Source organism: Galeopterus variegatus, unplaced genomic scaffold (assembly GCF_000696425.1).
Source record: "Galeopterus variegatus unplaced genomic scaffold, G_variegatus-3.0.2 Scaffold271, whole genome shotgun sequence".
NCBI classification, from domain to species: Eukaryota; Metazoa; Chordata; class Mammalia; order Dermoptera; family Cynocephalidae; genus Galeopterus; species Galeopterus variegatus.
Window position 1 is genome coordinate 492,006 of NW_007726382.1, and position 16,983 is coordinate 508,988.

The window sequence follows — 16,983 nt, forward strand, 5'->3', positions numbered from 1 at the left end:
CCACTATGTGGTCTTTTGTGACTGGCTTCTCACTTGGCACAATGTTTCCAAGCTTCATCCATGTGGTAGCATGTGTCAGCACTTCACTCCTTTTTTATTGCCAAATAATATTCCACTGTATTGATATATCACTTTTGTCTACCCATTCAGTGGATGGATATTTGGGTTGAGTATTTCATTAATGTGCTCTCTGTTGGTTGCTTTAGTGATTGCAAATGGGAGACAGCTGAAACATTATTCGGCCTAGACTATCTAAGGTCAATTTAGTAAGAATACAAATCTTTAGGAGGAAACAAACATGAAAGAAAAATGAAGGTAATTTTTAAAAAAACTAAACCTAAGCTCCAAATGAAAATATTCTATGTTCTCAGGAGGAAGGTGCCAGCTGCCAAACAAACTGCTGTGAACCCAGAAGCAACATTCCGAATACCAGACTCCCAGGGTACTCCCCGCTGAAGTTTGCTGCCTCCCTCATGCTCATCGCAGAGGTGAGAACTGGCTTCCCCTGGGGCTCTCCCCCAGGCTTGGAGCAGGGACTTAGCTGCTGTTCCACACTTAACTCCAGTGATGCTGAGCACAGCTTAGCCCATACTCGATTTAATCACCAAAATAGATTACTCTTAACTGCACGCTTCCTTTATGTTTCAGACTGTCTTGGATGAACACCGCCCCACCCTTCATCGCTGCTGCTCAAGGAAAAGTGGCAACACCAAACCTGTTCTATGAAGTCGGCTGTGAGAGGAGGCGGCCTGACCCACACCCCTTCGCACTGCAGGACTGTAATCGTTAAACTATGGCAGCTGCACCTTGTGTGCTACTCTGTGCTCCTTTCAACCTGGGGGGCTCAAACTTGAACATACAAATGAATCACTTGTAGAACTTGTTAAGACAGTTTCCCAGGCCCCAGGCCGAGATTCTGACTCAGCAGGTTGGGACAATGTCTTCCCAAGCTCACGGTGATGCAGGGCTGCAGGGCTGCAGGGCTGCAGGGCTAGGGTAAAGAGCCTATCACTGCGAAAATGCAAAAAGCCATAGCTCCTTCTGCCAAGCTTAATGTACTTACTGCTACTATTTACAATCCACCATGTGAAAACTATCTTTACCAAACATCCATTCACTAGTACTAGAGGATGGGTTTTCTTGAATGAAATCCTGGGTCACAACAAATGGACCCACATTTTAGTAATCTCCCTGGATCCTGATCCCCTTTCTTATCTCACGGTCCCTAAGAACAATACGCCAGCTTAATAAATCACAGCATTAGCTCTGACATGCAGTGGTCATTTTACGCAAATGCTGGCTAACCAATAACCAACTTCTGTAAAACATTACCATCAACTTAGCAAACCTTAACCAGCCCAGCACTGAAATGCAGAAATTCGAATTCAGCCAAGGCAGGCAAAGCCAGAGAGCCCCATAGGCAAGTGGATTGTTTGTGTGTCTTTTATTATTATTATTATTTTTTAGCCTTTCTCCCTCCACATCACCAACCCTTTTTAGGGTGTCACAGTAACAGCTAATAATTAAAAGATAACTTTGTTTCCATCTATTGTATAAAATGAATGTCTGTCTTTCCCATGCCATGCTGTTCCCAGTAACAATTGTTTACATAATTTTGTTCTTTATAGAAAAGTAGTTACAATTGAAAAACTAATGATGGGGAGGGGGGAAGAGGAACTGGTTAAGGGACAGGAAAATCAACTACATTGTATATTGATAAATTTAAAAGAGAGATGGAGGTAGTGGTTACAAAAGAAAATCTAATGACCACGTTTTACATCGTTATGGTTTCTAGTAAGCAGACATAAGTATCCAACTTCTACTCCAGAAAAGCAGTCCAGAAACCACGTTGTGCACTGTTCTTCCAAGGATAGAGAGGGCCAAAATAAGAACCACTAAGTTGCTGAAGGTATTTATCAAAATATCAAAACATTATCACACAGAGAAAAGAGAAACAAAATAGAACTATGGTCCTCAAAGCATGACTTTTCATTAAATGAAATATATATGTATACATATGTATCAGTTACACTATTAACCTGACACCACACTTGGCAAAGGCATCAACACTGCTGTCAATCGAGAGCTGGCAAGCAGTGGCTCTCCTCTGAACATTTCCACCAAGCACAGTAGCCATATGTCACTGAGCCCCCAAAGCAAGGCTGGGCTAGAAGTAAGAAATTCCAGAGACATATTTAAGCTCTAGCTCTTAACACCAGATTTCTTTTTTTTTTCTTTTTTGTGACTGGTAAGGGGATCGCAACCCTTGGCTTGGTGTCGTCCACACCGCGCTCAGCCAGTGAGCGCACCAGCCATCCCTATATAGGATCCGAACCCGAACCCGCGGCAGGAGCGTCGCTATGCTCCCAGCGCCGCACTCTCCTGAGTGAGCCACGGGGTCAGCCCAACACCAGATTTCGAGTTGTGTTGTCACTGACCTTTACAGATGATGGAAATAACGGTATAAATAAATCTTACTACTAAATTTACCCTGAGGCCAATCTGCCGTCCAAAGGATGCAGATGTATAATACTGCTACTCTTTTCTATTAAGCTCCCCATATCCTAAGTTATACCCAATCATCATTTTATACCACCTCCTCTTTCAAGGTCAAGAAGAACATGAAAGTAAGGCAAAGAAATCTGCTTTATTATTAGGCTTAGGAAAATTTTCAGATGCCAAAGAAAGGCCGGCTATCTAGCTCCACAAACCTTGTAAAAACATATGTGGAAATTAGTTACAACAAAAATTGTCAAGCAATTCAGTAAAATGTTCTCTGCATTGTTTTGTCTGTAGCACGACAAACCAAAGACATGTGGGTAGGACATGTGCAAAATTCATATTCTAATAAAATTTTTAATATAGTTATACAATACTAGGATATATATTAGTCTCTTATTGCCTAGGTAACAGGAATAATAAAATCATCAAGTGTTAAGAGCTGACAAGGGTCCATTTGTCACAATTCTGATTAGTCGGCACCCCTACCAAGGTCAAAGTGCTAGCCCGTGCTTCTGTTATTCCCCTAACTTTCCTAGCAATCACGGGTGAGCGGTCATGCCACTCACAGACGGAGAAATGCACCAGGTGGCAGAGTCCTGAGAACAGGCCGGTGCTAGCGGCTCTCGGAGCTCTTGGTGCTCATGATGGAGTCGCAGACACTCCCATCCCTTGTGACAGTAGAAAGGTAAATCAGCAGGAGAATTCCAGTTTGGCTACATATGGATTGATGCTGACAGTTAATAGAATGACTAAATTCCCTGTAGGTAGCATGTATCAAGAAATTACATTAACCCACCACAATGTAATACCTTCTGGATTAAAACACAATCCCCATCCCCTATCCTTAACATGGGTGCAAAAAAGCATTCTTTGGTTAGTTTTATCCAGGTGCTAATTACTAATGAAAAGCAAGGTCATAAGATACAGAGTTCAATCTAACTTCATGAAAAAAAAAAAAAAAAAAAAAAAGATTAAAACACAATCCCCATCCCCTATCCTTAACATGGGTGCAAAAAAGCATTCTTTGGTTAGTTTTATCCAGGTGCTAATTACTAATGAAAAGCAAGGTCATAAGATACAGAGTTCAATCTAACTTCAAAAAAAAAAAAAAAAAAAAAAAACAAGTAGCTGTAACTAAGCTTCTCAGTTCAGTTTAAGGACAGTCCTTTAGTTTTAGGAAATGTGAGGATAAACTTTAACTTGAATTAAAAAGTCTTTGAATACAGTCCGCGTTTCAAATTTTAATTGCCAGCAAGTCTGGCAGAAAGGGAGGTTAGCCAAATCCCACCTGTTTTTGTTGTGAATTTTTTTTTAATGATGCATTTCTGCTGATACTGCCATTCACATCTAAATGTTTACAAATGCCTTATAATTTAGTTCTGGAATACCTGTATACTTCTATACTTGACTATGACAGGTTAGGTTTTTTGTTTGTTTGAAGTATTAAAAAAACATGAGGGTACTTCAAAAAGTTTGTGGAAAAATAGAATTTAAAAATTATCTGAATCATTCCATGAACTTTTTGAAGTATCCCGGTGCACTGTATATCCCTCCCATGGGGAACGAGTCTGTGTCCAGTTTCCTAGGGGCGGAATGGGGAAGGGTCTCTTGCTCTGTGATCCCCCTGACACTGCAAGGGAGGCACTGACCTCATTCTACAGAGCCAGGAGCACTTTAAGGAACTTTTGGGGTAACTTTAATTATGAAAATTAACACTACATACCCCTCGCCTCCTCTTCTAAACTGTTCTCCTTACCACCTCTCCTCCACCACCACCACTAGGCTAAGCTTAAAATGTGAAAGCTAAATTCTTTATAGTAGACAATAACAAGGCAGAGTATTACATAGAAATTGGGTCTTGGAATTTCCTAATAACTTACGTTTCAGTTATCTACATCATGACACATTTTTTGTTATATAAATGTGTAAGTAGAAGAATTAAAATGGTGATGAGGTGTAACTATATTGTAGGGTGGCTCCAAATGGGATTGCTTGTAAGAGGTGTAAGGTAATCCTCGTCTGACAACCTTTTCTTAAGGGTTGAGGAAACAGGTTTAACTGTTTCTGGTAATCATCTGCCAAAATGATTTATATTTGTATAGCTCTAAAGTGTTATTCCTGGAGTTGTATCTTTAAATATAAATCAATGGTCTTAAGCTTTTGAGTTGAAAAGTTTGTATTTCCAAATTCCAGGGTGAAAATTATGTAAATTTTTATACATAGAAAAAGAGTTCACATCAACTAATATCTATCCCATAATTTCAAGAACATATAATAAAATCTCAAACCCTTCTAAATAGCTCCTGTCGCCTCTAAAAGCAAGCCATTTCCTGCCTGCATACCCACTTCCTGTCAGACCAAGGCTGCTTAACAAACACGAAAAGCAGACAAACCAGTCCTGTTCGTACTCATTATAATCAGAGAAAATTGCAACCTCAGAGTTAGAAGGGAACTTTCTGAGCATTCACATGAAAAAGAGGGTCAGTTCTCTCCACTTCAAAACCATTTGGGAACAGTCTGTGCTGGGTCGTCCTCACTGTTCACGGGCTGAGGCGCTGCTTCTGCAAGGCAGAAAGACGCTGCCATCCACAGGCCTGGCCTGGCCGGTGAAATGCTCTGCAGAGCAACCCCGGCGGGCATTTTCTGACCTGCAAATGGCATGCGAAAATAATGCTCCTGATACCTATTCACTGTTAGTTAATTCGTAAGATCCTCTTTTTTTTGTGAGTGTGTGAACCAACTTCTTCTAACACTGGAAGGGACATACTTTGTGTACATAAATTTAACATAGGAACTAAACTAAAATTCTTAAGACACCACTTTACACAGGAAAGGGGAAAGAAATAACCAAAGAACATTATATCCTGCAAAAAACACTATACTTTCTAGAAACACAAATAATCTATATCCTCCTCTTGTCCATCCCAAGGCAGACAAAACAAATTCTCACTCAAGGTCACTTTCTCTTTATCTAACGAACTTGTAAAGTCCTGATTCTGTAACATGTGATTCCAGTTTTACTAGGTGTGTCCCATGTACTTCAGCACCAATTTAGTTCCCGGAAATGTGAAGTTAATCACACACACAAGCTTAGGATCCTATAAAAGACAAAAGTAAGGGGCAAGGCCAACATGGCTGTTACCTGCTACAATGGTTTTTAATTAGAATGCACTACTTTCTTTGTAAATTTAGAAGTCTGTGAAGAGATTTTCCTTTCCAATCTGGCGGAATGAGGGGAAGCCTAGGAAACAATGAAAATGTTAAAACAACATAATTCCTTTGCTAACCTGTGTTTTAGGGGGCATGTAAAACAAACCATAATTGAATCTTTTGTGATTTCAGAGATGCCTATAGTTAATATCACACAAGCAGTAATATTTTTCAACCTTACAGAATATTTCTTCTATAAGGAGCTTAGACTAGACAAGATTTGAATATGCCTAAGAAGTCTTTATCTTTGCCATTTATCAAAAATAGAGTGTAAGACCCCAACAGCTTTATTTTTTAAAAATCCAAACTAAAGCAGCAACCTTACAAAATTTTCTTGAACAAGCAAACTCCAGTAAAACTTCTTATACTTTTAATCCACCCTGTATTTCTGAAATTCTACTAAGTTAAAAAAAGAACTCTTCAATTTATACTTTGTCACAATCAAGTATGTTAAATCCTGAATGGAATTATAATTACGTATGTAATTACCTGATTGGGAGCACTTCACAACTCTGGCACCCTCTCCAGCTTCAGGTCTGCTGTGTTTCCTTCGCCCACCCCCTACCACTGGCCCTCACCCCCACGGCCCCAGTACTCAGAGTGTACACTGATCTCTTAAAATGGCTGCATAAAATCCCACTCAGTAGATGTCCTGTATTTAATCATGTTCATTTCCAATTTTCAAGTCTGAGAAAGTAGCTATTGAGACAATGACTTGTTCCCAGTTGGGTCTCAGCACTCCCCGCTTCCCGCACCCCTCCAAAAACCTCTGGAATACTGAGTAATAGGGAAACTAGCTGGAAACAGTTCTGTGTGTTTCCAAGTCAACTGCAATTTTGACTACAGACCTCCTTAAAAACGTGCGTGGAGGGCGAGATGGCCTGGGAAGGATCAAATCCAGCTACTCATTTGATCCAGAACACCAAGTTCTCCAAGACACTGTGATGTCGGCTCAGTGGGGGACGTGGGGGACATGGGGAATGTGGGGAACAGGCTCCCCAGACCAGGGAGGTCCCCTCTCGATGGGCTCTTCCCACCAGAAGACTATTTCATGATGAGCGAAAGTGAAGCATTTCTTGCTTTCTACCCCTACAACATGCTCTTAAGAAGCTAACTTATTATGGAAAATGGGAAACATTTGCAAAAACAGACAGAATAAATCATAAAATGAGCCCCATGTGCTCTTCTTCTGGCTTCAACACCATTAACTTCCTAGCATCCTTCTTTCATCTACTCTTTCTACTACTATTAAGAATTTTTTTTGCTAGCATATTTTAAGGTCATCATATATCATTTCAATTGTAAAAACTTCAGTATGTACCTCGAAAGGACTTTAAAATAGATATAACTACAATATCACTATCCTATCCAACATAATGAAAAACAATTCCTGAATACTTAAAATTCAGTCAATATTCAATTTCTCCCATTGTTTCAAAAATATATTTCTTACAGTTGATTTGTTCAAACACATAATGTATTTTGTAGCCTTGTTATCACACTGTATTTCCATATTGCCCTGTTTGGCCAGGTTCTTATTAAAACCTCCAGTTTCCTAAGTCTCACCCAAACAGCAATGATTTATGTAAGCAAAGACTTCAACATCCCAGAAACAACACCCTTAAAAAATTATTTAACTGAAGCAACAAAACATCTTAACAAGAATACTGTACCAATATATACAATAACATATTTCATAGAGAGTGAGTCCAGTCTAACATTTATGCTCTAAGCTTTTACCAAGTGACCTATGGTTCAATTTTCTCTTTAAAAACGTAAGGAACAAGTCTGGCTGGTTAGCTCACTTGGGAGAGTGTGGTGCTGGTAACACCAAGGTCAAGGGTTCCGATCCCCATACCTGCTAGCCACCAAAAACATAAATAAATAAATAAGGGACAAGGCTGGATCTCCCTCCAAGACGTGTTTTACAAGAATCTATAGATGAAGCAATGGTGAATAGGCAGATATTATCAAAACAAGCAACTTTCCTCAACCACGGCCCCTGAGACATGATGGAAGAATCTGATGGAAGAATCTCAGCAGGTGTGGCAGACGATGACGTGCCTATCACCAAGCCTACCTGAAAACAAGTTTTGGAAAAAGATCATAGTGGCTCACTGCCCAACGCAAGAGTGATTTACCAGAAAACAAAAAACCAACAAAAACACATCATGCTCTGCCCACTCAGAAGACACTTTGCCCGGGGCCGGCCCGTGGCTCACTCAGGAGAGTGCAGTGCTGATAACACCAAGGCCACAGGTTCGGATCCTACATAGAGATGGCCGGTTGGCTCAATGGCTGAGCGTGGTGCTCACAACACCAAGCCAAGGGTTGAGAGATGCCCTTACCTTTAAAAAACAACAAAAAAGATGCCACTTTGCCCAACGGTTTTAACTCTTCACCCAACAAAGAGTAAAATAAAAGTAACTCTACCTCTTGGCAAGGCCTGGATACAAATATATAGTAGCACTGTCTGACATTATATTAGAGATTTGTCTGTCTTCTCCACTACAATGGAAGCTTCTAGAAAGCACGTCTTGCCCTTGGGAGGGGCAAGGGAGACACAGCTCCCTTGGTGTCTCCAAACAGAAAGGCTATTTTATTTAGTTCCACCTGCACCTTTGGTCACTGAGGGTGGTCAGAGCAACATGCATTTCAGGCTGAAATGCACATTCCATGGGACATGGTTCCACTGTGGACAAGTCATTTCCCCCTCTCAGGTCTGGGAAACCAGAGGGGCAGTAATCCTTAAATGGCTTTTTTTGTTCAACGTATCCCCAGGCACACAGTAGGTACTCTATTTGTTGAAGGAATGAATCTTATGGAGGGATGTGGGTGTGTTCATCCTGGCAGCAAAAGGGCAGAAAGCAAAGTACACTGCATTATTTCACGAGGCTGTTCAAGTGAGAGGAAAAGAATGACCATCATGAGATAGCAAAGCTTTTAATCAGATTAGAATTTAGTAGCTGCAAGTGGAACCACTCGGCCCTCAGTGACCAGGGCCAGGCGCAAGGCCAGGTTCTTCCCGGGTGATGTCGCTTTACCCCCCCAGGTAGGCACGCAGGATCTTGTTTACAGATGAGGCAGCAGAGGGAGGTGAAGAAACTTGCCCGAGATTACCCACTAAGAGGCACGTATATTTACCTTCTTGGTCATCCTCCTTCCCTGTACTTATGTACCAATAAAGCAAGAATTTAAGGTTTGTTCTAGAAGCAGATAATGACGATTCTTTCTAAACCACCTTGTTTCTCGCTCTGTTGCCAGGAAAGACAAAGACCAAATAAACAAGTACCTATCATTGTTACAGGTAGAGATAAGTTCTATAAAGTAGAATAAGGTGGGACAACGAGTGGACAGCAACAGAGATTATAGATAGGGTGGTCTAAATTAGGAACTGAATTACAAAACCATCCACAGCCAGAAATTCATATACACACTGCAGTAAGTCAAAAGTTAATTTTAAATTATCAATGATAAAAAGGCAATTCATTTACATGACATACATCCTCTTCCCAACTCAACTATCATCTACAAATTGCCTTCTTTTAGCATATGCCAGAAATATGTCATTATACAATGGCTTAGCCAGTGTGACACAAGATACTGCCACTTCCTCTACAGAAACAACCGCCAAAACACCAGCCTTGTTTAAATACTACTTCAGCACCAACCACGCTTGCCCCTTGGTGACAGTTTTTACCACAGCTGTCCACGCTCAGAACCTATGACGCACCTTACACTGGCTAACAAAACAGACTCTGTTCTTTGAGAACAATTTTTCAAAAAATTGGGACCAATGGGATGGATCTACTCCCAATTATTAGCCTATCCATAAAATGCTCAACAATAATTACCTTTTTCCTAGAAGCACGGGTTGGCAAATTTTTTCTGTAAAGGACAGGACAGTAAATATTTTAGGCTTTGAGGGCCTTTTTGGTGTCTGTCGCATATAATTGTTGCTGCTGCTGTTTTTAAAACAAACCTTCAAAAATGTAAAAGCCATTCTTAGCTGGCAGACCACACAAAAACAGGCCATCGCCAGAATCAGCTCTTGCTGACCCCCTCCTAAAGTAAAAACAATTATTTACAATATCTGATGAGACAACTGTTGACACAAGCAGTTTTAAATTGGTCTTCTCTCAGGTAAAAATGGAAAACAGGCTGTAGAAAGTGACTTCCAACTTAAAAAAATGAGCAAAATCTGATATAGGGACTAGTTAGTTTGATTTTCCAGTGATATCCATTCCTCTCTTACTTGTATCAATAAAGTGAGGTCAAGATCGGAAACTTTTTAAGGTTTTCTCAAATAGATTGAAAGGATAATGATTATGAAGTTTTCCATTTCCTTTGAAACAGCATTACCACTTTATCTACAGGTCACAAGAAGAGCCCGGAGAATAGAGGGAAACAGAGCTGACCAAGCTGCCCTGTGCTGGAGGGCTCCCCAACCCTCAGTGCCCCCCAGCCAGCCCTCCCTGGCTCCCAGGGCACCCTCTAACTGCGCCTGCTCGGCCCTCTGCCACCCCACTGTATCCCTCGGCTTCTGTGTTCACACATCCATGTCCCCTGCTGGACTGACAGCTCCTCAAAGGCAAAACTAATCTTACTCATGTTTACTGTCCCAGCACCAAGCACATAGGGGCATATACTAGGCTCTGATACATGGGACGGAAGCCATGTGACCCATAAGGGAATTGTGACAACTAGAACATGCAGAGGATGGAAAGAAGATGACATGAGAGGCTCCCTTTGACTAAATAACCCCAACAGTACACACTGCTGTTGCCCTGGGAAGGCCTTGGACAACATTTACCTGGTTTATAGGAACCCAAAGTTTCAGCTAACAGGTTACACCTGAAAGGTTTGTAAAATATATCCTGGGGAAAAAAGCACATAAGAAACACATAAAACTCACAGCATCTGAAGATAAATTCTTTGGATTTCACACATATAAGCTCTGTCTCAGTTTTTTTTTAATGTGACATTTTCACTTAAACACTTATTTTATTCCCATTCTACAGATGACAAAACTGAGGTCCGCAGAAGCTAAATGCCTTGCCCAAGTGCAGGTAAGTAGGATATTAATTATGAAATTGTTCTTTTTATGGCTCTTTGCATTTTTATTTTATTTGGAAAAATAATGTACATTAACTATGTATTAAGCATTTTATTTTAGTCAAAATTCTCTAAGTCACGTTATAGCACAATAGTTTTGTTTGGCTCTTTAGAGAAACTATTTATAGAAGTCTAGAATAAGATCTTTATTCTTTAAGACAACAGGTATGAATGGTAAATATGTAGAAGGAAAATAATGCAACCTTCTGGTCTCTTCAATAAACATTCCATATTTAATTAGTGGTGGCAAACCACATTTACTGCTTAAATTAAAAACTAACTGGAGCAGCTGGGGAGTCCCTATGTAGTCACTACTGAAATGAAATAAAATATAAGAGATAATTCAAAATGCATTCACTGGTTTTGAAGGCAGGCTGAATTTTATTGCTTCAGATTAGAGTTGAAATGTCTTAAATACTATAAGAAAGCAGGCATCTTGAGCCATCCTAATCTCCAAATTGTCAAAGATACACAAAAGTTTAAGTAAAAAAAAAAAAAAAAAAAAAAACCACATACACAGAAAAAGAATTATGACAATTCACTAAGTAATACTGATTTCCTTTCCTAAAATTTTGTTAGAAATCACAACACTATTATTTAACTAACAAAAGAGGTCAGTGTGGAAGGAATAAGAGAAGAGGAATGTTAATAGTGAATATCTAGGAAAGACAACTGGTCACTACCAAGTTAAGCTCTACCACTGAACTCCTCGCAGACAAGTTCAAATCAGAGAGATACAACCCTACATCTTAGCTGGCCCTGTCTTTCTGAGGTTGGACACCTACCAACTATCTCCTTTTTCCCACCCCAGGTGCCATACCAATACACTCAGGCATTCAAGCTGGAACTTGAAGGCCGCGACTATGCAGCAACAATTGTCACATCAGACATTGTAAATATTTGTTTTTACTTTAGGATGGGGAGGCGAGCTATCTGCATGACTCGCCTGAATAGATGCTCTGGAATCACACAGGACTTCCTGACTGGGGCCCAAGAGAAAGAAACATATAAAAACTGCCCTTTTCGTATTAAGTCAGCTGTCTGCAAACTATGGTGTGCATCAGAACCACTTGGGGAACTTATTTAAAGCACAGGTACCCAGGTCACACCTAGCCCTACAGATGGGGAGTCGTTAGCAGTTTGATGGACCCAGGAATTAACAGCCTCTAGATAATCATGTACACCAAAATTTAAGAACACTGCACTAAACTAATCCTACCTTTTAACTTCACCTATATATTGTGTCAATTTTACTTGGGATAAACATAAGAAGCTACTGGATTCTTTATTTGAATTTTGAAATACTGTAGGTTAATTAGTCTGCTATTTGTATATATTTTAGGGTGCAGTGGTTATAATAATGAAAGAAGGCAAAGACTTCTTTCATTAATCACAGTCACATACTTATTAACAACATCTACAAAATCAGGCTCTCAACCTTCCCCCACACCTGGTCTTTTTCCAGGATTCCTTATCTCAGTGATGGGACCAACACCCATCCAGTTTTGCAAGCCAGAAACCAGAAGTCAGCCTCGACTGCACCCCCGCCCTGCACATCCAATCCAGCACCAAGTCTTACCAATTTTACCCCCCAAAGAGCTCCCGAATACACCCACTTCTCTCTCTCCCTTCTCCACCACCAACCACCATGCCCCACGTTATCCACATCTCATATTCAGGCTACTTCAACAGTTGCCACCTCCTGTCCTGATTGTCCTATTACAGGCTGTGGTCAACTTTTCAAAAGGCAAATCTGATCATGCCACCTTCTAGTCAAAATCTTGAGCTAAGCTCAGAAATGCCTGAGTATGACCTGCAAAGCATGGCCAACACCCATTTCCCTGTCTAGCTACACTGGTCTTTGTGTGGAACCCTAAACCCATCCTACTCCCTCCACCACAGGGACTTTGCACAGGTTGCTGCCACTGCCTGGTGAGTTCTTTGCTCCCTTCAACACCTCTCCCGCTTAATGCCCCTTCATTCCTTACATTGCTCAGCGTAGTCTCACTTCCTCAGGGACACCTTCCTGACCTCCCCAACCACCACCACACTCAGCATCATACAATCTCAAGCCTCATGTCTCCTCTTCAGGGGCACCTGCCAGAGCAGCAGTTCTATATTTACTGTATAATTCTTGTCTGTCCCCCGAATCAGACTGTAAACCCATGATGACAAGGACTATTTCTGTGCCTACAACTAGGTAGACTCAACAACTCAGACATTAACTCAGTACATGTCGGCTAAACTGACAGATGAACGCACAGGCAGATTCGTTGTGCCCTGCAGTGCGATTATGACAAATCACTAATCCTAGCAGGCAACTCTCACCACCACATGGCAAAATCTTAGCCATCTAATTCACATCTGCAACATGGTGGAGGAGGAGGGGTGGAAATAGATCCCATGTGTGCTCTTCAGTGGGGGTGCGTGTGTGATATAAAATGTATCAGTATATTCAGTAAATCCCGTCCCTATTAAATGTTTAGTGGAAAAGGCAATGTATCCCCAAAGAGGCAAAGTAATCTTAGAAGTTATCTTAAAATTTTGGCACAGGTAGAACTTTGAATGCATTCTCACAGTTTTCCTATGAAATCTACTTTCATATTAGAAACTTCTATAACAACGCTTTAGAAATGCACAGTTAAGGCATCTGTAGATGCCACTTAAAGGCAGTTGCTTCTAAGGGTCTCCTAACAGCTTTAAGAGATCTGGCCTCAAGTGCAGCGCCCTCTTCATTCCTGAGCTTGCTGGCAGCGCTGCTCCCTTCTGCCTCTCCACGCCTCCCCTTTCTAGCGCAGTGACGAAAGTGAAGGTGGAAGAGAGGGAGGGAGGGAGGGAGGACGGAGACCCACGGGTCGCCCTAACTTAAAGGAACAGGCGCTGCTTCCTGAACCTGCACACCAACCCCTACACCTCTCCCCAGATGAGAGCGACCCACAAGGCCCAACAGCACACCTCGCCCTTGTGACCAGTCTGAGCAGAAGCCACAGTGCTGTGGGAAAAGCAAAACTAGGTAAGAGGCCGCAGCTGTTCCTCCCCATAGAGTGCAGGCTGCCCAAATCCTCCCCACTGCCCTCAAAAGCAAGATGCAGCTGAAATGTGACTTCTCAATAGTTCGCCCATTTCCCCAACCCACGACTTCTTCCTGTGTACTCTTTCCCTAAGCTCTTCCCTCTCTGGTGGCATGTGGCGAGTTTTCTAGCTCCTACTTCAGCTCTGGCCTGTCTTGCTCGGGTACCAGACTGTAAGCTGCCGGAGGACAAGACCTGTAGCAACTCCGTGCAGCTCACCCTGCTTACTGAATGAATAAACACTCAATCTTTTCAATGAGTGGTGCTTTGAAAACCAGTATTAAGAGAAAACACAGAAAACAAATATTTCATTTATACCATTTTATGAATGAAGTCACTCACTGACTCAGTTTAGACAAATCAATCAAAAGTACTTTGCCTGACAAATTCAAGAGTTAACAGTTGAAATGGATCATGTGGAAGCCCCAAACCCCAACTATTCAGATCTTTTAGGTGTGTTTTCCCCTTAATCCCGTGGTTAAACATCAAATCCCACGGAAGCCACCTAACAAAAATTCTTAGCTTGGGCTTGACTGATTAGAACCAATAACCCCTTGTTTAAAGGACACGTCTGTAGAGCTGTTGGTGAATACTTCATTTTAACGTTTACTGAGGCAGCAAAAAACCCCCCAAAAGCCCCAAACCAAAACAAAACTAACAAACTGGAATCTCTGTAACAGCCTCGGAAGTACCATATCCAAATACGTACAGCTAATAAGCTCTTTTCAGTGATCTCCAGGGTGGCCCTAAAATAATTCACACAAAGAAAAGGCTTAAGTGTGTTTATTCTGTTTCTTTCTAAGACCCTCCCCTGCCTGAAAGGGGGCAGGGAGGGTTTCTCAAGGCATACCAGGCGGGTATGACTCACCTAAAAGTTGACTTCTAAAAAAGTTTAACAATTGTAACTACAGATATTATACAAAACATAGTCTTTCAAAAGCTTACTCTTAAGAGTTACCGAAGCTCTAATATACAAGGTGATGGCTACTATCCTTCCTTAACAGTTTAACAACTATCTTCACTTTCTCAAATGTCAGAAACACCTTTTAAGTTCTGATCTATCATAAAAGAACTTTAAAGTAAAATGAAATTAAAACACCTGCCGTAAGAAGTAAAAGTGAGCCTCAAAAAGGAAGGATTTTCTGACATATACAACATAGATGAACCTAGAAGACATATATGCAAGGGAAACGAAAAAGTCACAACAGGACAAATACTGCATGATTTCACCTATATGTATATGAGGTTCCTAGAGTAGTCAGATTCAGAGACCAAGTGGAAAGGTGGTTGCCAGGGGCTGTGGGCAGGGGGCAATAGGGAGTTACTTTAATGGGTACTGAGTGTCAGTTTGGGATGATAAAGCTCTGGAGATGGATGGTGGGATGGTTGCATAACGATGTGAGGGTACTTAATGCCACTAAACCGTGCACCTAAAAATCGTTATGGTGAGATTGTATGTTATGTATATTTTACCACAACGAAAAAAAAAGGAACCAAAAAAATAAAGAATTACAGTGCATTATGAGAAATGAGAAAAAAGTAGCGACTAGAGACAGATTTACGGACTTTTTTCTGAGTGCTACCTTAAAGGAAAGGTGCCAAACTCAGCTGTTAAGTAAAATCCCAGCAGGAATGGCACTCTCCTGACCATTCCCTCAGCTGTGCCCTGCGTATAAGGGGCTGTCTTTAAGTCAGTTTTACAACACGGGCATTGTAAAGCCTGGGTGTCATGTGTCACGTGTAACCTTGAAAATAAAAATTTTATGTAGAAAAAGATTCTGCATCACGAACGAATCCTATTGATAATGTAACAAAAACTATATTGGCTTCTGAATCTATTAGCATATTAATAGATAATTTCTTTAACCTAACAGTGAAATAAGACTTCTAATAGAGAATTCCTTTTAGAGAACATAAAATTTAACCGTAGAAAAAGAACACAAGCATTACAGAACCAACTTGTTTGAAAAACTAGAAATAAATTCCGTGTGTATCTCTAACTGCTATTTTTAATGATTCCTGGTATTTTCTCCATCGTGATTCAAAACTCAATTTAAAACTGTTAAACCCTCTCCCCAATGTCTAGTCACCAGTTCACTAGTGTTAAAGCAGGTAGAAGAAATACAAGTTTCTGAGAAATGCCAGTCACAAAGAACCTGCGTTGTTCTCACAACCAAGCCCCAGGCCTGGCAGCAATCTCAACACAATCAGATTCGAGGGGACAGAGGCGCAGGCACAGCAGAGTTGACCAGGATTGCGCGACAGAGAGCCCAAGGAGCCTCCTATCGAACTCCTCGGGCTGCCTTCGTCTGCAATTCAAGTGCACTGCAAACTCTCTCTCAGAGATCGGAATCCTGCTGCAACCAGCAAATTCCCTGCTTCGCAGGGCACCTCTGCTCCCGCCTGGTGGAAGTGGACCGTAACGAAGCTGCCCATTCAGAAAGACAGCGTCTCCCCCAGACGCCCTCCAAAGTGCCACGGGAAGATCTGGGGTGCATTTGGTTGCGGACGCTTGAAGGAACCCGGAGAGTAGGTGTATGGGGACGGAAGCCTCCTGAACCTCACTGCGATTTGGACATCTTAAGAAACTTCAACCTTGTCTTGGCGCACACGTTTAAAACGGACGGAAGCAGTGAAAAGGGGGCCTCGAACGCGCAGAAAAGACCATCACTCCTGGGAGGGGGTCCACACAGAGAACGACTGCAGCGAGGAAAGCACCCCAGCGCCCCACAACACAGAGGGGGAGCCGACGCCCCGCTGCCGGCCCCTCCCCTCCCCGTTCCAGAAAGACCTGCCGCGCACCTCGCGCAGGAAGCCCCCTCGGAAGGCACGCCCGGGCGCCCACTTACTGGTTTCGGCATCTTCGGTTCCCGGTGGGTTTCCTCGGCGCCCGGACTCACGGCTCTGCGGCAGCAGCGGGACGGCTCTCGCGACCTGGAGGCAGAGACAGCCCTGAGCACGCACCACAGCCCTCGGCCCGCTCCTGCCGCCGCGCCAGACCCCGGCGCCGCCGCGCGCTGCTGCTTAAGAACCGGACGGGCGGGCGCGTGAGTCACCGCCCAGCCCGGCGCGGCGCCCGCGGGCG

The 16,983-nt window shown here is 42.2% G+C and overlaps 1 protein-coding gene across 1 annotated transcript in view; it reads right to left on the reverse strand.

Moving 5' to 3' along the window:
• The window catches only part of EZR (ezrin), a 48,261-nt gene extending 31,300 nt beyond the window's left edge, over nt 1–16,961 (reverse strand). Inside the window, exon 1 of the mRNA XM_008566837.1 lies at nt 16,748–16,961. Coding sequence (XP_008565059.1) covers nt 16,748–16,759 — 12 coding nt within the window. The 5' untranslated portion in view covers nt 16,760–16,961. The remainder of the gene's footprint in view (nt 1–16,747) is intronic.
• Nucleotides 16,962–16,983: the final 22 nt, after the last annotated feature.